Source organism: Hyperolius riggenbachi, chromosome 6 (assembly GCF_040937935.1).
Source record: "Hyperolius riggenbachi isolate aHypRig1 chromosome 6, aHypRig1.pri, whole genome shotgun sequence".
NCBI lineage: Eukaryota > Metazoa > Chordata > Amphibia > Anura > Hyperoliidae > Hyperolius > Hyperolius riggenbachi.
This window is the reverse complement of record NC_090651.1, coordinates 93,370,761-93,391,869: the sequence shown is the minus strand read 5'-3', so window position 1 is coordinate 93,391,869 and position 21,109 is coordinate 93,370,761. Positions and strand designations below refer to the sequence as shown.

The window sequence follows — 21,109 nt, the reverse complement described above, 5'->3', positions numbered from 1 at the left end:
AACAACTAGAATTGCCTTCAGCATAAACAATATTTAAAGAACAAATGACACCCATGCTAACCTAGAAATAAAAAACACACACCGTATATACTCGAGTATAAGCCGAGTTTTTGGGACCAAAAAAGTGTCCCAAAAGTGGGGGTCTCGGCTTATACTCGAGTCACAAGCACAGTCCCCCCATACCGCGCTGTCTACCGCAACATAAAAATCACATCTGCATATGCAGAGCGGCGGTGCCTCTCTGATTATTGTCTGCGCAGTCCCCACGGCAGTGTGACAAGTGCTACTAGTAAATTGTAAACATTTTCGTGATCCCCCAAGTATCGCCCGGGTTACTGGCTCGCAGCATACCTCCTAGCGACCCCCCCCCCCCCCCCCAGTATCACCTTGCATTTGTAAAGTAGTTTGGCACCGTTGCTCACAGTTAGAGGTGCACGATGTGTGTGAGTAATCCTCCGCACGCCAAAGTAGCATACCTCTTTGTGATCCCCTATGTATCCCCCGGCATCTGTACAGTATGGTAGTTGGTCTCCGTTGCTCCCGGGTACCGGCCCGCACTGTAAATTTTCCTCTGGAGCTTGTCCGCTGCAGTCTTGTCACTATGACGCTCTCTAGAGGTGCCGCTCAACACGTGCGCCACTGTGAGGTCAGAGTGATGAGACTGCGGCTGACAAGTTGCGGAGGAAACTTCACTGCGCGGGTCGGTGACCGGGAGGAATGGAGCCCAACTACTGTACAGATGCCGGGGGATACTTAGGGGATCACAAAGAGGTATGCTACTTTGGCGTGCGGGGGATTACTCACACACATCGTGCACCGCTAACCGTGAGCAACAGTGCCCAACTACTTTACATATGCAGGCTACAACTTCTGCTCTGGCAAACAAAGGGTTAACAGTTTACCAGTAGCAGTTATCACATTGCCAGGGGGACCATGCAGACAGTGATCAGAGAGAGAAATTATATAAACAGCGACATGCAAGGACAACCTACATTTATGACTAAATTTGTAACTATGAGTGCATGTATGTGCCTGGAATAACACGTTAACTATCTTCAAACAATGCTTTTGTTCTACGCCATAAAGCCATTTCTCACCCTCGGCTTATACTCGGGACAATCATTTTTTCCCCTTTTTTAGGTAAAAGGTGGGGGGTCGGCTTATACTCGGGTCGGCTTATACTCGAGTATATACGGTATATAAGTAGATAAATACTAGTTCTACTTACATAAGAGATGTATTGCACTGTCCACATTATGATTCCTGTGAATTTTATAAAGGAAAGGCAGAGAGTCCTATTCCAGACAGTTTCCATCTTGGTTACCTTTGAATGAAACTAATCCTGACATAATTTCCTCCCTCACTCTTGCTAATTGTGTATACGTTACCTGCCCTCCTGTCAGAGTCTGCAGACACTCCCACTGAGGTCTATACTAGGAAGTGCACTGTCTTATGTCATTAGAAAGAAGGGGAAATAAAGGAAAGAGGAGGAATATATTATAGATAAAAAGAACTCCCAGCATGCAACTCTTTTGCCAGCCGATGGCAATGGCAATTAAAGGGCCAGTGCTCCTAAGGTATGTGATAACTCCAAACCATAACAGCAAAAAAAGTTTTGAATACAGCATTAGCATCTTTATCACTTAATACACAACAGACCAGTTGCTGTTTAAATTTGATTTTTATGGTGACAATCCTGCTTTAAGGAGGGAACTACAAAGAGTTGTCACTGTGCAATCTCCTGTGAGCATGCGTCTTGAATGTAGAGGGTTAATGATTGTTTGCATGGAAATTGACCACATCCCTTAGCAAATGCGTGTTTTTACCTTATTTAGGTCCCAGTAGGATGAGCAGAGCCATCCTTGTTTGTTTACAGAAGACATTTTTGTTTCCATGTAAATCCAATATTCTATTATTAACAGATTTTTTTTTCTATCATATCCTGAAGTTCTGATCCCTATATTGCTGCATGAAGTCTTCTTTGTATCTGCCTGACACTGGGCCTTTGGAGGCATACATGAAAAAAGGCGCCTGGAAAAAAGGGCGCAGGGGATTGTTGCTTTGTTGCTAGTAGAATATCGCTACAATTAGCGATATTCTACTGTAGGATTCTGATAGTAAAATATTGTTAATGTGTACCAATATTTTGGGGGAAAAGGAGTCATCAGGATATGGACGGAGCTAACAGTTATGAAACTCTGTACTCTATACAGTGCTGCAGAAGATGCCAGTGCTATATAAATACAGTACATAATAATAACATGGTAGGACATTCGACTATGAATATGGTACAATTAGATTGTGAGCTCCTCTGAGGTCAGAAAAGGGGTACGTATGAAAGAGGAGATGTATTGGAGGAGTGGGGAGGATAAAGAGGTAGAGTCACAAAACTGGTCTGGTGGGAGAGGAGAAATGGCAGGAAGACCTCACACCAGGACTGCACATGTCACTAGTGCCGTTTGGCAGGGGCATGCTATTAAAAAAAGCCACTAAAATCTCAAAAGAGGAAAGGGTTATGGGGGAAGACAACAGGGTCGGAAGGGGAGCTGGGAAAAGAGATAAGATTACCGCAGTCCAGCTAATCTAAATTGTCTGGAGCTTTCTTCTCTGCTTACTATAGAAGTTGGCTGTCAGCACCTGTATCACTGGCTTTTGCAACAGCAGACTGCCTTGCATTATTGATTTATTACTCTAATCAGGATAAACAATCATTAGTCTAGGGCAATCTGGTATTACAGCATCCAGTGCACATGGCTACTAATGACAGGCAACTTCTGAAGCACTGAACACATCCTGCCACCTCTCCCTGCTAATGTCCCAGCTGCAGCATAGCAATCATTCTCTCTACTCACCCTGCAGATCTGACCATTCACTCACTGCAGGCTGTGTGTAGAGAGCAAGAAGACACATTGCCCATGGGACAGGAAGGGGGAGGGGTGCTACATCTAGTGCAAGAAGTAGTACAGTCCCCTGCACTGCCTGCTGCTATTTTCCCAATTGTTGCCCAAAATATGTAAAAAAGGTCCCAGGTAGAAGAACACAGTGGCTGAGATCCACAATGGCACCCCTAGCCATGGCTACACCCAGTGCTGTAAGCACCTACAGCCTTATGGTAGGTACGCCACTGGGCAAGGAAACTAGAATCTGATTGATAATGTAATGTTATTGTAATGTCGATAGTGTAATGTTGTGTAATATTATTGATTTAGCTTCTGTCCCAAAATACAGGATTATCTTTGCTAATGTTCACTTTATAAAAATGCCAGATGAAGATTGTATTTGTATGGGAACAGATATGTGCTAATGAGTTTAGAGAGTCAGTTTAACCCCATAGAAGTAGTAGGGATACCTACAAAGCCCATCCATCAAGAGGAAGACTGATGTTTGTTTACTATCAATACAAACTTATGCCAAGCTCATGGCATGACATAGCTGTATCTTAAAACTGGTGTAAAATAACTTATGCAAGTACTTTTCATTAAAGAGACACTGAAGCGGAAAAAATATGATATAATGAATTGGTTGTGTAGTACGGATAATTACTAGAAGATTAGTAGCAAAGAAAATATTCTCATATTTATATGTTTAGTTATGTAGTGTTTTTTTTATAACATTGCATCATTCTCTAATATTTGCTGTTTACACACTACTCAGCTTTCTAAATGTTTTTACAGAGCAGTCTTGTGAATTATTGACCTGTCCTCTGGGGAGAAAAAGAAGATACAGTGGCTGACAGTTGAGATAACAAGCTTCAGAAGACAGAGTTATCTGCAACTTTGAAAGTCGTAGAGCTCAATGGCTCTTTTGCATAGATAACAACTGGAGTTTCTTAACTCTTCCTGTACTGGAAACAATATTAGACTTCTGTCTCTGCTCCTAATGTTTTATTTATTAGCTGTACTGCACAAACAAATCATTATATCATATTTTTTTTTCAGCTTCAGTGCCTTTTTAATGACCAATGCTTTAGTTTGTGTTATTTTAGACAAACCTATGAAAAGTATAAGCACACTAACACTTTAAGTTGCTGCAATGACATCCTGATGTTAAAAGTAAAGGTGGCCACACACCATACAATTTTTGTAATATCTGTTCAATTTAAGAATTGCAATCAATTTTTCCTGAATGATTGTAACATTTCAAAAATATGACCAATGTACCACACACCTATGTTCAATGTTCCCCAATTATGATAAAAATGGTTGGAAACTCTGATAAAATTGCTAGGGTGTGTATATTAATAAATTGACAATCTAACACACACCATACAATCTTTAGAGAAATTGACGAAAAATATCTGGCATTCCGGATAGATAAAAATCGAAAAAAGCGGGAAATCCGTTCAGATTTTTCAGTCAAATGAAAAAAAAAGCTTTCGATTTTTTCGGGAGATCCAATAGTTTTTATCGAATTGCCATAAAATCGGATAATTTTATTGTATCGTGTGTGGCCACCTTAAAGACTACACTAAAAGAAAGGCAGTGCGATAAACATATCAGATAATGTAATTCTATTTACATAGCCTAAAAGTATATTTGCCAGTTGTATGAAAATGCCTTTAATGTGCTGGAAAATAAAATGTGCCCAATACGTCTTTATATACTGCAAACTCCAGATGAACCTGCAATCCATCATTAGTCTTTAATGCAGATACTGAAAGATAAATACAGGCCCCTATATGAATATATTGGGTTAGGTAAATCTGCTTATGATTGAATAGCCTTTAATCATTCTAAGATCCAAGTGCTTATTTCTTTATTGATGTATAATTACGCTGTACTATGTATAAGTAATCAGCCATTTCAATTCTATTGTACTGGAAAACCAGGTCTATTGTACTGGAAAACCATCACATCATTATAATTCTGTGCATTAAGTTGCCTCACCATCTACATCCCTGTAGTTTATTTGACCATCTAAATCTCTGTAGACAGCCTTAGCAACTGATTCCCTACATCATGTACATTTCCATAGCATTATCTGAATGAACTCATCTGTTCTCAGAAACCCACAGAAGATTTATTAAAGTTAAACTTTAAACCTGGTACACACCATAAGTTTTATTTCATCCAGAATGATCATTCATGATCATTCTGAGTGAGAAATCACCATAGTAACAAACAACTCAGCCCTCTACAGATCAGCCTATTATTCTCTACAGCAGCCTTTCTCAATGTTTTTACCCCGGTGGAACCCTGCAAATAACTTTTGGATATCAAGGAACCCCTGCAAACAATATTTTGGTCTCGAGGACCCCCTGCTTTTAATTTTCAGGAGGCATGGTCTTTAAAAGTAGATGAGGCTGTTAATTTTACTACCTCCTATTACACTGACACTCATTACACTGTGCTCATTATTATTCTGACCCCCAATTTAGTGCTTCTTTTTACAGTACCTCCTATTATAATGTGCTCTATTTTACTTCCCTTATGATGGGGTAAAATGCCAAGAAACCCCTGCAGAATACTCAAGGAACCCAGGGGTTCCAGGGACCCCTGGTTGAGAAAGCCTGCTCTACAGCAAGGGTAGAGTGAAGATCGAGCAACAGCGGATCGTTCAGAAACAGCCTTATCAGTCTGCAGACAGACTGCACACACTCTGGACTGTCGCTGGAACGTCCGCCCCAGCGGGAGGGTCTGACGGACCCGTCGTTCCCTGTAGTACAGCATGTGTACGAGGCTTAAAGGGAGAGCAGGTCTGTGAGAAGCCTCAAACTACAGGCTCGTACACACGCTGTACTGTTTATTTAATTTAATTTATTTATTTATTATATTTATAAATCGCCAACATATTACGCAGCGCTGAACATTAGTTTAGGTTACAGACGACATTTAAGGGTGACATACAGCAAAATGACAATACAGGAATACAAGAAAGACCAGATCATTCAGCACAGTATGAGTACAAGGTGATGCTTAGTCAGTCACTGGAGGGGAGCATGGAGATTAGGCAAGTTAGGTTCACTCAGATGCATAGCATGGGTTCACAGTAATGGAGGTGCATGATCAGGGAGAGGTATGGACACGAAAGGTAGGGGACCAGTTCAGCTGTGGGTTTAGAGCACTTGTGAGGGGTAGTAGGCCAGAGTAAAACAGATGAGTTTTGAGGGCCTTCTTGAAGATGTTGAAGGAGGGGCTGCCCTAATGGGTGGAGGTAGGGAGTTCCATAGTGTTGGAGCAGCTCTTGAGAAGTCCTGGAGGCGTGCATGGGACTGAGTGATGCGGGGGGGTGGGCGGTTAGGCGAAGTTCATTGGAAGAGCGGAGTGAGCGGCTAGGTGTGTACCTCTGAGTAAGATCAGAAATGTAGGTTGGACAGGTTTTGTGGACAGATTTGTAGGTCAAACACAGTATCTTGAATCTGATTCAGGACTGGATGGGAAGCCAGTGGAGGGATTCAAGGAGGGGATCTGCCATGGTGGAGCGATGGGAGCAGTGGATAATTCTGGCTGCCGCATTAATGATGGACTGCAGTGGGGCTGTTCGGGTCGTAGGGAGACCAGACAGAAGGGCATTGCAGTAATCAAGGTGGGAAATTATGAGGGCATGGATGAGGAGTTTGGTGGTGGCAGAGGTCAGGAAAGGTTACGAAGGTGGACGTTGCAGGACTTTGTGAGGTTTTGGATGTGGGGAGTGAAGGAGAGTGCGGAGTCCAGGGTGACACCCAGACAGCGGGCTTGAGAGGTAGGGTGTATGGTAGTGTGGTTAACAGTGACATGCACATCTGAGCGGTTCATGGATGGCCGGGGTGGCAAGATTATAAATTCTGTTTTGTCTAGATTTAGTTTCAGGAACCTAGTGGACATCCAGGAGGAGATGGCTGATAGGCAGGAGGAGACCTTGTCCATGGTACTGGTGGATATGTCACGGGTGTGGAGGTAGATCTGGGTGTCATCTGCATACAGATGATAGTTAAAACCCATGGAGGAGATAACCTTGCCAATAGAGGGTGTGTATAGAGTGAACAGTAGGGGGCCAAGGACCGAGCCTTGGGGGACTCCCACCGAGAGGTGGTTGGGGGTGGACGAGGACTCATTGAAGGCGGTCCTGAAGGAGCTGTTGGAGAGGTAGGATGAAAGCCAGGTCAGGGAGAGATCGTGAATGCCCATGGACTGGAGGAGTAGGGGATGATCTACTGTGTCAAAAGCTGCTGAAAGGTCAAGGAGGAGGAGAATGGAGTATTTACCTTCAGCTTTAGCTAAGGCAAGATCATTGACCACTTTGGTGAGAGCAGTTTTGGTTGAGTGGGCAGGCCGAAATCCAGATTGCAGTGGGTCTAGCAGTGAGTTGGCATTGAGGTACTGGGTCAGGTGTTTGTGAACCAGACGCTCAAGGAGTTTAGAGGCAAAGGAGAGGAGGAAGATAGGGTGGTAGTTGGAGGGTAGCGAGGGGTCGAGGGAGGATTTCTTGAGCAGGGGTAGTACAGAGGCCTTGAAGTCTGAGGGGAAGGTTTTCACAAACACAAAGAGAAGAATCTTGCGCTCCTGTTCCCAGGTGACCAATTGGAGATGCACTCCTCTTAGGATGTCATGCACTGCGACGCTCCGTAGCAGGGTAACTTTGGCAAAACAATCAAGAAGAGATGGAGCGCGCCATAGTGCATTAATTGTAAAAGGTAATTTATTAGGATATACAAGTTATACTCACAAACACAAATGGTGTAAACGCTTATCAGCGGGCAGCCAACCGCTTCTCTCAACAGGGGAGGATGTCGCGCTGTGGCCAGCAGCGCGAGTCCCGATCGTCTGGGTTCCGTCCGGCTGTGAGGTGGGTGTGGCTGATTCAGCGGGCGTGTGACGTCATGACGCGTTTCGGCGCTCTGCGCCTTCGTCAGATCTGACGTGCTGGCCACAACTTGTATATCCTAATAAATTACCTTTTACGATTAATGCACTATGGCGCGCTCCATCTCTTCTTGATTGTTCTGAGGGGAAGGTGCCTGTGGATAGGGAGAGGTTGAACAGGATAGTGAGGACTGGGGCCAATTCCGTGAAGTGAGGCTGGAGTAAATCAGAAGGGATCGTTCAGAAACAGCCTTATCAGTCTGCAGACACACTGCACACACGCTGTACTGTCACTGGAACGCCCGCCCAGCGGGAGGGTCTGACGGACCCGTCGTTCCCTGTAGTACAGCATGTGTACAAGGCTTACTTATCCCCCTCCCTTCAATACAGGGGCTCAGTGTTCAGATCAGGTTCTCTTGTTATGAGTGGGGTCTTATGGCCACATTTATTATATGGTCCCTGGTAGATCAGCCCGCAGGCTGTAGGAGTCACTAAGGATAAGGAGAGTGAATGGTGGGGTGTAGCTATCAAAGTTTTGCTGGGGGGTGGGGGGGGGGGGGGGTCCCCGGATTTGGAGTTACTGAGTGAGATGTAATAGAAAACAATAAGAAATAACAATAGAAGAAGATAAACCAAATAACCAACCACAATGATCACATAACTATTCTAACTGTAGCACATGCAGAATGCAGATTCAACACCACTAACAGACAGTTACTAACTGACCTCTTGTTGCTGTTTAGTTTTAACAGATATTACGCAATGAATTCACAGAGACGTCTTACACAGTGATTTACAGTAAATATCAGCAAACATAACTCACACACCTAGCCCCTGAATTAAAGTCCTAAAAATATACTGTATATACTGTATATATGGTCCATATTTTATGCCACTATGCTGTGTACCGTATATGCTAAAACTGAATTCAATATCCTTACACCAGAGTGTAGGCTACAATGATCCAGGGGGAAGCCATATGTAAAAGGGGACTAACCCTGAACAGGCATGTATAATGGTCTCACACTCCCCTAAAATTTGCCCTATGGTGACTGGAAAGAACTCCAGGCAAAATGTGAAAGCCAGACATGCTGTAACCACATATGAGTAAAATTAAACAAATATGCAGTACCTTTGCTCATCTACCATCTCTTTCCCTGTAGAAGTTACTGTAGAATTAAATATGACTGCACTTTTGGGAAGACAACGTGAATCTGAATATTTAACAGCAATCTGGCTTTCTTCTGGATGTATTCTGATCAAGAAAGGGTAGGTCATCATCTTCTGATTTTTTCTGCATTGGGTGTTTTGGCTGTATAATAACCGATTGCCCAGCACCAAAATAAACCCCCAAACCCAAGATCTACATTAGGCATTTTGTCTATTAGGTAGCCAAACACCTGGCACCATAATTAAACCTCCTAGAACTGACAACAAAGTTTGGCTATCACATACCTGAACAATAGCTCTTTTGCTGAGGTATGAGCTACAAAACAACCATTGTTTGAATTAACATGTTCGAAATATCATCAGTGCCACAGAGAATTCTTCTTCCAGACACTAACATATAAGACACAGCATGCAAGAGAGAAGAATGTATTGCATGATAGCATACCTGCAGTAGGTTTGTTGACGAGATTGTTGTTCTGATAGATGGGCTGTGATGATTGGTTAAGAGACTGTCCAATCACAGGTGTAACAGATGGTGTGTTCACATTAGACAAGATACAACCAGTTACCCTCTGAAAGAAAACAAACTGTAAGATTTTTTTTCTATCTCTGCATGATATGGTAATCATTTTGCAGAGAGGCACATTGCCTGAAACTTGTGAATACTAACTTTAGATTTCTATGCTTCACATCACACACACTTTACGTAACATCTATCAAGCATGAATCCACAAGATCAGTTGCAGACACTAGTTTTTTTTTGTTTTGTTTTTTTGCATTTAAAATAGTAGCTTGTGCTACCAAAATAACATGAATTATTATGTACTGTACAGCAGGTGCTGTGTGACAGTTTCACCTTGGTTACATCACCATTTTCACAGACAAAGGATCTTTCCATCACAATCCACAAGCAAATGATTTGATATCACGACAGCTTCTTGCCAACATTGGGGTATGTTCACTAACCACCTAGGTAATGCGGGCTGTACTAGTTCCGCAACAGATACTATGTAAGTACCAGTCCCATTAGCGTGCACCTCCTGCACATGTCAATTTTACCCTTAGTTAGTGAATATACCCCACTGAGGTGTGATTATGTGTAAAGTGTAGAGGCGCAATGATATGCAAAGTGTAAAGGCGTGAAGCAACTAACCAAGTTTTTGCTAGTTGAATTCAGATCTTTAGAATATGAAATCTGATTGATAACTGAAAGAGGATAACAGTGCCTTACCTTCATGAGGTCTCTGTGATGCTCCAGTACGCTGCATGTTGTTTGCCAAGTATCTTGGTAGCACTCCCAGGGGTCTACCCTGCATTAGAATAGACAGATAATTTGTCACCCGCCACAACTCTGGGTCAACAAGAAACTGTGAACTTCTAGAAATCTGTACCTAAAGGTATTTTTTCCATCATGTAGAGCAATGACTTTCAAAGCTCTGAGCATGCCTTCAACCATTTCCTACTCAAGTAAATTGCACCTGGAGCTGACTGCTATGTTACCCCAGTGTTAGGTCTGGTAGTGTTGGGAGTGGCGCAGCTGCTAATGCCACCATCCACTCGTACCGCAGCTGCTAATTCCACCTTCCACTCGCCTGCTACCCACCTCTACCCATAACCTCAAAAACCACAGCAGAGTGTAGACCAAAGGTGGCCACACACACACAATACAATTTCATTATATATATATATATTTTTTATTCGAGAATCATAATCAATTTTTCCAATTGACTGTAACTTTTGAAAAGTCTGACCAATATATCACACACATGTGCTAACATTTCTTTCCCAGTTATGAAAGAAAAAAAAATATTGAAAACTCCCCAAAAATTGGTTAGGTCTATATATGAAGAAATTTACAATCTATCCTACACTGTTACATTTTCTGAAAAAAAGTCAGTATTTCCCTCCACAGCTGATCCAAAAACATTGAAAAAAAAATAGATCACATTGCTCAATTGCAACCCCCCCCCACTCCCCCCCCCCCCCCAAAAACAAAAACCCCAACACATTAGAGTTTTCTATACAACTGATTGTTTTGACCAAAAACTAGCAAAATGTAACACTTGGATTGCACCATGTGGGCCTATGTTATGTAATAGGGCTGGGGACAACCTGTAGTTGCGATCATGTCTAAGAAAACTAATGTTGAAGCATATGATTTGTTTAAACAGCTGATAGATTTGCACAGCTCAGATTTGTTGTGATTATGTCCTGCTTTAGCACATGATCATGACTTGTATAGGGGCCCATACACCTAACGATTTTCCCGCCGATATACAGCCGATTCGATTTGATCACTGTGATTGAATCAACTGTGAAATCGTTCCGTAAACGCTGACCGAACAATTGATTTCCATCCGAAATCGATCGTTCCCGTCGATTCCCGTTGATCTGTCCGTGCGGAAGATTTTGCTCGATCACCGGCAGGTCGGGAGTGTGTTGATAGCGGCGTTCGAATGTCCGACGACCGACGCAATAAAGCGGCAATACATTACCTGCTCCGCCGGCGCGTGTCCCCGCTGTCCCCGCTTCTTCTCCGCGCTGGGCTCCGAGTCTGGCAGGCTTCACTTCTTCCTGTCCGGACAGCAAGTGTAAACAGTAGAGCGCCCTCTACTGTTTAAACTTCCCCCAGACAGGAAGTTCAGTGAAGCTGCAGCCCTGGAGCCCGAAGCGAAGAAGAGACAGCGGAGACCGGGGGACTCATGCCGGCGGAGCAGGTAATGTATGCAGGGGGGGGGGGGGGGGGCGGCGGCAGTGGCAGCACCACCACAGATTGTGATCAATTTCATGCTGAAATCGATTCACAATCTGTTTGCAGTAAAGGCAGCCATACGATCCCTCTCTGATCAGATTCGATCAGAGAGGGATCTATCTGTTGGTCGATCTGATGGCAAATCGACCAATGTATGGCTACCTTAAAAGTCAGATGCTTACATATCTATCACCTGATCAAACTGATCATATACTTCTCCATGAGTTCTACTAGACAGGACCATTACTACAACCAGCACACACCCTTAGTTGTGTCTGGACCATACTTTGAGATATGTTTTTCTAGGGGTTCTGCTTCTACACATAACAGAATACTGTTGGCAACTAAAATGGAGCTTCCTATCTTTCCTCAACACTCTGTGGTGTGATCCTGTCTTACCGAATCCAGTCAGAGTGCTGCACAGCCAGCTGACACATGCTGAGGCGATGTCGACTCGAAACCAGACCCTACAAATGAAATTTTAAATCTATTATTATGTATAAAACACAGAATCAACAGCTCAACTCAATGAAAAAGATCATCAGCAGAATATATAGTCACTGCCCCCCTCCCCCCCCCCCCCCAAAAAAAAACTAGGGTACTTCCTTCAGTAAATATTTATAGTATTTTTTTCTTTAGAACATATGCTTGATAAATCAGTTAAAGCCAAATGCTCTTTTTTAATATTAAGACTTGAGATTTCCCTTCTGCCTGCACCATGTAACTGGAAGCAACAGTAAATTGGTAGGTGAAGCACACACCAAACACAGACACTACAGTATGGGGCCTTGGTGTATGGAGTCCACCTTACATCAAATGGATCCTCTGGATATTTTATGAAGTCTCTTGCATGAAGTACACACACTTCATACCAGAGTTTATGTAGTCTTAGCATATGAAGTCCAACTCACATCACATACATATACCAGTTTATGGAGTCTTGACACATAGAGGCCATGTCAATTCACATACATATAACAGTTCTAGGACTCTTAACGTATGGAGTCCACACCATATCACATACATACAACAGTTCATGAAGTATTGGCATATAAATACAACAGTTCATAAAGTCTTGACGTACGGACTCCACACCATATCAAATAAATACAACAGTTCATAGAGTCTTGACTTGTGGTGTCCATGTCACATGACATACATACAACAGTTTGTGGAATCTTGAAATATGAAGTCCTAACCATATCACATAAATTCAGTTCATGGAGTCCAGACATGTAAGTCTATGTCACATCTCATACATACGGTGGTATAGATAATTGGGATGGATCCTTTCACAAGGAATGGCTGAAAACGCTATAATCCTTTATAGGTCAGTTCAGTTCACCCAAAATGAACATTCAACATGTTTATAAGGATATCATAGTTTTCAAGACACTGCAACAAGGTACTGCAGTTACAAAAAATAGTTTCAACTTCCAAAATACAAAAATGATTCATTTTCAGAGTAAAATTCATCCAATTATTCAATCTTCATGAACATAAAAATGGGTTCTCAAATCACATTTGTAATTTCAAATACAGTACAGTATGTGCCTACATTGAGTATTGGACGTTTTTGTAGAACGTTGTGACTTATGCCCTTGTCTTCAGATTGCTTTACATTCGTTTTTTCTTTGACACTTTTTTTTCCATAACCTAGCTATGTGTGATGAGCCTTTGTATGTGTTGGCACAGATTTTTTATTTTTTTTAAATAAAAAGTACACTTATTTTCAAGGTAAATTATTTTGCTTTGTTTGATAGAGACTAAGGCGATGTGATCGCCGTGGATACACTAAGACATTTACCCCCCCATTCTCCTTGTAACACGGCCATGTTATTTAAATAAAAGCTCCGATGTTGTAAAGGAAGACACAAAATGGTCTCTCACTAAACACCCGCTTGGATAAACAGCTGGCAGGTTCAGCAGTGATAGTGCTTCCGGAGAGGCCCAGAATTCCCTGGGTGGGTGGCCTTGCTGAAAGTCATGTTCCTACAGTACATATTCCATTAGCTCTATCTTCAACAGGAAGAAACCACAAAAGCAGTCAAAAGCAGTCAATGCTAAATCCACTAACAAATATGAGAAATCCGTTTTCTTCAGCACTGATCTTAATAGCAAAGTAAAATATCATGTTTCCAGAGGAAAGTAAAATATACTATGCAAGACCTTAGGAACATTATATAACAGGCACAAGAACCTGAGGGCAACAACACCACCCCCCGTTTGTCCTCCTCTCAACACAGTCCACTCTGTCTCCCGGGCCCCGGACAGCCCCCTTCTGCCCAGGTAGCCAATGAGGAGCTGCTGCAGCATCCCTGGAGACAGCCGTACTGCACATGCATGTGCTGCACATGCGCAGAGCGAACCTGACACAGACGTATGGGCACAGGTAGACGCAGCAACAGGGATTTTATTATATAGAATTGCAACCAAGACTATATACTATATGTCATGTTTAGTATACATTGAACATGTAAGATAATTTATATTGGTAGACTTTTTAAACCGGAAGCAGGAAATTTGGGCGCATGAGGCAAGTGGACAAAAAGGGTGCCGCCATTCACTCCCATAATAAATATCGTTTGATGTGCACCGAACAGGAAAAAAGGGCGCCCGGAGATTATTAAAGTGGATCCGAGATGAAAAACTAACTATAACAACTTGTCTATATTTCTTATCTAAAGTTTAGATAGTTTACACAGCAAATCTAGCTGCAAACAGCTTCAATAGAATATGATTTTTTACCTGTGATACAATGACAGCAGCCATGTTGTTTGTAAACATTGCACACAGGCAGGCTTATCTTCATCTTCAGCACACAGCCTGTGAAAAAAACCTAATCCCCCCTCCTCCTCCCCTCTGCCTCTGAAATCTCTGGCTAGTAATACCGCCCCCTCCTCCTGCCCAGACTGAGCTCCCATGAGCCCTTGCTACTGTCTGAAAATGCCAAGGCTCTCTGAAAAGCTGTGGGCAAGGCTTGAGGAATGCCCTATAAACAATAGGAAAGGAACACAATTATGCAATGAGTAAAAGTTCATCTCGGATCCACCTTAAGGTTTTCAATCGACGTCCAGAGATTATTAACATTTTTTAACTGTGCTTGTGATGATTTAAGTTTACAAAATGCGCCCGTGACAAATAACGTTTACAGAAATACTAAACATATCTATCGTATTTAACTAAAACGTTATTTAAAATTTCATCCCTTACTGTTTTTAATCAAAAGTGTGCAGTAGAGCTCTCCTACTTTTGCTTCAGAGTTGGGGTGCCCAGGTGCGTCTGTCAGCACTACAGACCATCAATGCTTGTATAAGGAAGAGACCGGCACCGTGCAGTTGTATTATGCTCTTTTATTTAAAAGTCATATATTGCCAATTAAGCAAGCCTTACTGTTTTTAAAACATTATTTTTCACATAATAAAGCGATCACTAAGGCAGGTTTTAGGGTTAGGCACCACTAGGGGTTTTTAGGGTTAGGCACCACCTGGGGAGATTTAGGATTAGGCACCACCAGGGGGTCTCAGGGTTAGGCAACACTGTGGGAGATTTAGGGTTAGGTACCATCAGGGAGGTCTTAGGGTTAGGCACCACCAGTGTTGCCAACCGCCCGTAAATTTATGGGCAGCCCGTAATTTTTGATACAAATTAAGCTGCCCGTGAATTCCGTAAGGAATTCAGCAGCGTCCGTAAAAGGGCAGCCGCCCGCTCTGTTGCAGGAGGACAGCAGCGCAGTGGAGGAAGAGCTGTGGGCAGCGGTGGAGAAGGGGGGCAATCTCCCCCCCATTCTCTCACCTTAGTCCCTCCCTCGCTGACTGTCCCCCTCCTGATCTAAGTGACTAGTGGCTGGGAGTGGCGTTTGGCAGCGGGCGGGACTTACCTTCCATCTCGCTCCTGCGCTGGAAGTTCTGCTGCTCTGGTCTGGACCAGACCAGAGTAGCGGCAAATCATCCCGCGCCGGCTACGAGACGCAGGTAAGTTCCGCTCGCTGCTGCCTGCCACTGCCAGCCACTCGTCACTTAGTTTAGGAGGGGAGAGTGAGCTGCTCTCCTCCTGCTTTGGGAGGTCACCTGGCTACCCATGGGCACATATACCTCTGGCTACATCTACTGGGCACATATAACCCTGGCTACATCTACTGGGCACATATAACCCTGGCTACATCTACTGGGCACATATAACCCTGGCTACATCTACTGGGCACATATAACCCTGGCTACATCTACTGGGCACATATAACCCTGGCTACATCTACTGGGCACATATAACCCTGGCTACATCTACTGGGCACATATAACCCTGGCTACATCTACTGGGCACATATAACCCTGGCTACATCTACTGGGCACATATACCTCTGGCTACATATACTGGGCACATATAACCCTGGCTACATCTACTGGGCACATATAACCCTGGCTACATCTACTGGGCACATATAACCCTGGCTACCACTTACGGCGGACATATAACCCTGGCTACCCATGGGCACATATACCTCTGGCTACATCTACTGGGCACATATAACCCTGGCTACATCTACTGGGCACATATAACCCTGGCTACATCTACTGGGCACATATAACCCTGGCTACATCTACTGGGCACATATAACCCTGGCTACATCTACTGGGCACATATAACCCTGGCTACATCTACTGGGCACATATAACCCTGGCTACATCTACTGGGCACATATAACCCTGGCTACATCTACTGGGCACATATAATCCTGGCTACATCTACTGGGCACATATAACCCTGGCTACATCTACTGGGCACATATAACCCTGGCTACATCTACTGGGCACATATAACCCTGGCTACATCTACTGGGCACATATAACCCTGGCTACATCTACTGGGCACATATAACCCTGGCTACATCTACTGGGCACATATAACCCTGGCTACATCTACTGGGCACATATAACCCTGGCTACATCTACTGGGCACATATACCTCTGGCTACATCTACTGGGCACATATAACCCTGGCTACATATACTGGGCACATATAACCCTGGCTACATATACTGGGCACATATAACCCTGGCTACATATACTGGGCACATATAACCCTGGCTACATATACTGGGCACATATAACCCTGGCTACATATACTGGGCACATATAACCCTGGCTACATATACTGGGCACATATAACCCTGCCTACATATACTGGGCACATATACCTCTGCCTACATATACTGGGGACATATACCTCTGGCTACATATACTGGGCACATATACCCCTGCCTACATATACTGGGGACATATACCTCTGGCTACATATACTGGGCACATATATCTGCTGGCTACATATACTGAGGACACTGGCTGTTTGCCATTATGTGCATTTACTGGTGAAAAGCTGTCTCTTATTATGTGCATTTACTAGTGAAAAGCTGTCTCTTATGTTCATTTACTGGTGAAAAGCTGTCTCTTATGTGCATTTACTGGTGAAAAGCTGTCTCTTATGTGCATTTACTGGTGAAAAGCTGTCTCTTATTATGTGCATTTACTGGTGAAATGCTGTCTCTTATTATGTGCATTTACTGGTGAAAAGCTGTCTCTTATGTTCATTTACTGGTGAAAAGCTGTCTCTCATTACGTGCATTTACTGGGGAAAAGCTGTCTCTCATTACGTGCATTTACTGGGGAAAAGCTGTCTCTCATTACGTGCATTCACTGGTGAAAAGCTGTCTGTCATTACGTGCATTTACTGGTGAAAGGCGGTCTCTTATGTGCATTTACTGGTGAAAAGCTGTCTGTCATTACGTGCATTTACTGGTGAAAGGCTGTCTCTTATGTGCATTTACTGTTGAAACGCTGTCTCTCATTATGTGCATTTACTTGCCATGCCCACTTTAGTCGCCGCAAATTTCCTCGAACATGTTGCCCCCTACCCATTTGACTGCCCCCTCATATGTGCCAGTCTAGAACCGGCCCTGTACCCCTGCCTACATATACTGGGCACATATACCCCTGGCTACCTGTTCTGGGGACATCTCTCCCCCTGGCTACCTGTTCTGGGGACATCTATAACCCTGGCCACCTATTCTGGGGACACCTATAGACCTGGGGCTACCTATTTTTGGGGAACCACTGCTGTCAGATTAAATGTATTTTGGGGAACTGCTGCCAGATTATGTGTATGTTGGGTGAATCGCTGCTGCCAGATTACATCTATTTTTTGGGAACCACTGCCATATTATCTGTATTTTGGAAGAACCACTGCCAGATTACGTGGATTTTTGGTGAAATGCTGTAAGATTACATGTATTTTGGGGGGAAGGGGGGGAAACACTATGGCAGAGCTCAAACTTCCCTGGCAGACCTTTCACAGCAATATTAAAATCATGTATATTTGGCCCCACCCATGACCACGCCCACATTTTTGCATGGCCACGCCCATTTTTCGGCGCGCCGCAAGTGGTTTTGTCAGTAAAAAAATCTTTTGTCAGTAAATTTTTAGGTATTAGGCAGTAAAAAATAACGTGAAAGGTTGGCAACACTGGGCACCACCAGGGGAGATTTAGGTTTAGGCACCACCAGGGGAGATTTAGGTTTAGGGTCTATGGGTTAGGGATAGGTAGAGGGAGGGTTCTGTGTAAGAGAAAGGTTAGGTTTAGTTGTAGTAAAATGTTAGTAATTTTTACTAATGTTTTACTACAGATGTTACAAAAGTACTTATATATTTTTTTCATTGTTATAAACAATATTTTCACATTTTATTACATGAAGAAACGATAAATGAAGGTTATTCACAATATTATACAATTGTAACGATTATACATATATTATAGTTTTTTAACAAACGTAATTATAAGTATCACTTTTAAAACAGAGAAGATTATCGTTCTCACAATTTGCAGTTTCATACACATTATTAAATGTTTTTTAATTTGTAAAACATTATTGTAAACGAAATACAACACAATATTTTTATAAAAGCTATTACCACTTATCGTTTACACCACACGCCCCTATTCCCGACGCCCTTTTTGCATGGACGCTTTTAAACCTTTAAAGAACTGTATTCAACAGCACAGAAAATCACAAAGTTGTCTGTCATGTGTCATAATAACCTAAGCATAACCTGACAACACTACAGGGAAGATCTTTGTGGGCCTATAGTGTGTTTTTTAAAGAAAGACATTGGTTCTGATACTAAGAAAGGGTAGACCTCAGAGGTTGCTGGATCTTCTGTTCCACATGAAACTACACACATTTGTACCACAGCAGAAGTAGCAGGGGCACAACAACAGGGAAGCAGCCCCTGTGACTGCATGGGGGTCCAGAGCTTTAACCAGCTTAGCGGTAACCGCCGCGCTGGATTGCTCTGGCCCTGGTGGGCTGTTTTTCATAATTTTTTTTTAAAAACACGCAGCTAGCACTTTGTTTTGTGGCTACACCTGTTATGGGTGTACAAAGGAAGTACCCAGGTGTGTATAAAACTCAGTAAAGCACAAATAAAAGAGAAATAGGGGGAGGTGGCTTACTTCAATAACAACACATTCATATACAGTATATATATATATATATATATATATATATATATATATATATATATATATATTTATGGATAAGCACAAGCTTTATGGGTGTGAAGATTATTATTGCCACACTTGTTTTATGAACCTTGCAAGCTGGGCCCCGTGGTATGCAAGGGAAAGGGTGTGAACATTGCTGGGCACCATTAATGTTCTGCTGGGGGTGCCCATCATTTGCAGTTACGACGACCCTGAGAGGTAGGCAAGTTGATAAACCAATACATGTCTGTCATGCTGATATTTTGGCTCCAGTCATTGGATAGGTGGAAAACTGGACTAACGAGTGTGGATGATCTAGTGAGCTTCTACTCAGCATTTTACCATCAAATTGTGAAAAAGGGAAAACAGGCTTGCAAAGCAAACACAAAACTAATTGTGTCCGGCCTTTCCTGCATATTTGAGCTACTCCCATTGGCCAACCGTTACCATCTCCAGTCATGTGATACTGGTGGCAGAAATTGGGAGCACCAACCTTCAACTAGCCTTTTCTTGTGACAAAACTGCAATCCTGGAGTTCCAAAACTCATGCGTGGGCCATATTAATCCTTGCTACCCATAACAACCAGCCATATTTATTATTTTCATTGGAAATCAGAACTGTAAAATGGCAACAGCAAGCATTACAAACATATCAGAGGAACTAGTGGCCATTGTAATGTACAGTATGCTGAAGGAGTCAAATGCACAGCACAGACTTTCTGTGCTCATGTCCACCTCACAAGATGGATAAAATGCATTAAAAAGTCTATAGACTATAAATAAGGAAACAGACAGCAGGCAAGTCTTTATTACAGCCCATTTAATCTGTACATTAATTCAAGCTATTAAGCACATTTTTGACACAGGGTGGCTTTAAAGGCAAAAAATAGATACAAGAAACAAAATGTGATGATCAGCACAGCGGCCAGACAAATAGCATGATGGGAAAGATGGTCCATAGTGCTCTTACATCAGGCTAAAATGGAGAACATGCTTTGAGGAAAATGTCTGTAAACTGCATTGGATGACAATAATAAACCCCCCCAAAAAAAGAAGAGAAGGAAATGATACCAGAAATAGCTGAACAGGGGAAACATGAAGTATTAGGAATGAAAGCTAATCAATACAGAGCTCTGCAAACAAGCGATATCTGGAAGGCTGATGCACATTAAAGTGAGCTAAAAGCATGAAGAGAGGAGAGGGAGGGTGGTGGGCCGGCGGCTCTGACAGAGAAGCACATTAAAGAGAACTAAGAGCTGAGAAGAAGAGAGGAGGGAGATTGATAGGCTGGAGTCTCAGATGACTAGAGCCAGTATGCACAGCAAGATAAGCATCATCTGCAATTCAAAAAAGCACAAGAAAGAAGAGAAGATGACACAAAAGAATCTATGAATCTTTGCTAGGAGCGCAGAGCACATATTGCTGACGACAGCAGCACCAGTCATATTTTTATAGTGCAACCTGCATAAACAGTGACAAATTTAACCCTTTCCAATCCTACGTCAGACTATGTCTAACATTAGTATTTTCCTCCATAGGACCAATGTCAGCCCTTCAGATCAAAGTGTCAGGCTAAGCCCGACACTTTGGTCGCCGCCAGCCCCACCCCCTGCCACTGCCACACATAATATAAATATTATGTGGCCCATTTGGGCAGATCACTAGGGGGCCCTGTTGCAGAGGTGTAACTAGGGTTTTCAGTACACAGGGACAAAGACGGTTTTTGCGCCCCCCTCTAGACAAAATGGGTGTGGCCAGACATCAGAATGTGGTTGTGGTCATGGGTGGAGTCAAATGTTATTTAGATAGCCATATGTGCCTCCTTACCCCATTCAGATAGCCAGATGTGCCCCCCTTTATGCACCTCTTTAG

The 21,109-nt window shown here is 43.0% G+C and overlaps 1 protein-coding gene across 3 annotated transcripts in view; it reads right to left on the bottom strand.

The window, feature by feature from the left end:
* Positions 1–21,109, bottom strand: part of NMNAT2 (nicotinamide nucleotide adenylyltransferase 2) — a 182,891-nt gene that overhangs the window by 25,124 nt on the left and 136,658 nt on the right. For all 3 annotated transcript variants that reach the window (XM_068239673.1, XM_068239674.1, XM_068239675.1), the window contains 3 exons: positions 12,103–12,170; positions 10,183–10,261; positions 9,397–9,523 (listed from right to left, as the gene is read on the bottom strand). In XM_068239673.1, coding sequence (XP_068095774.1) covers positions 9,397–9,523; positions 10,183–10,261; positions 12,103–12,170 — 274 coding nt within the window. The remainder of the gene's footprint in view (positions 1–9,396; positions 9,524–10,182; positions 10,262–12,102; positions 12,171–21,109) is intronic.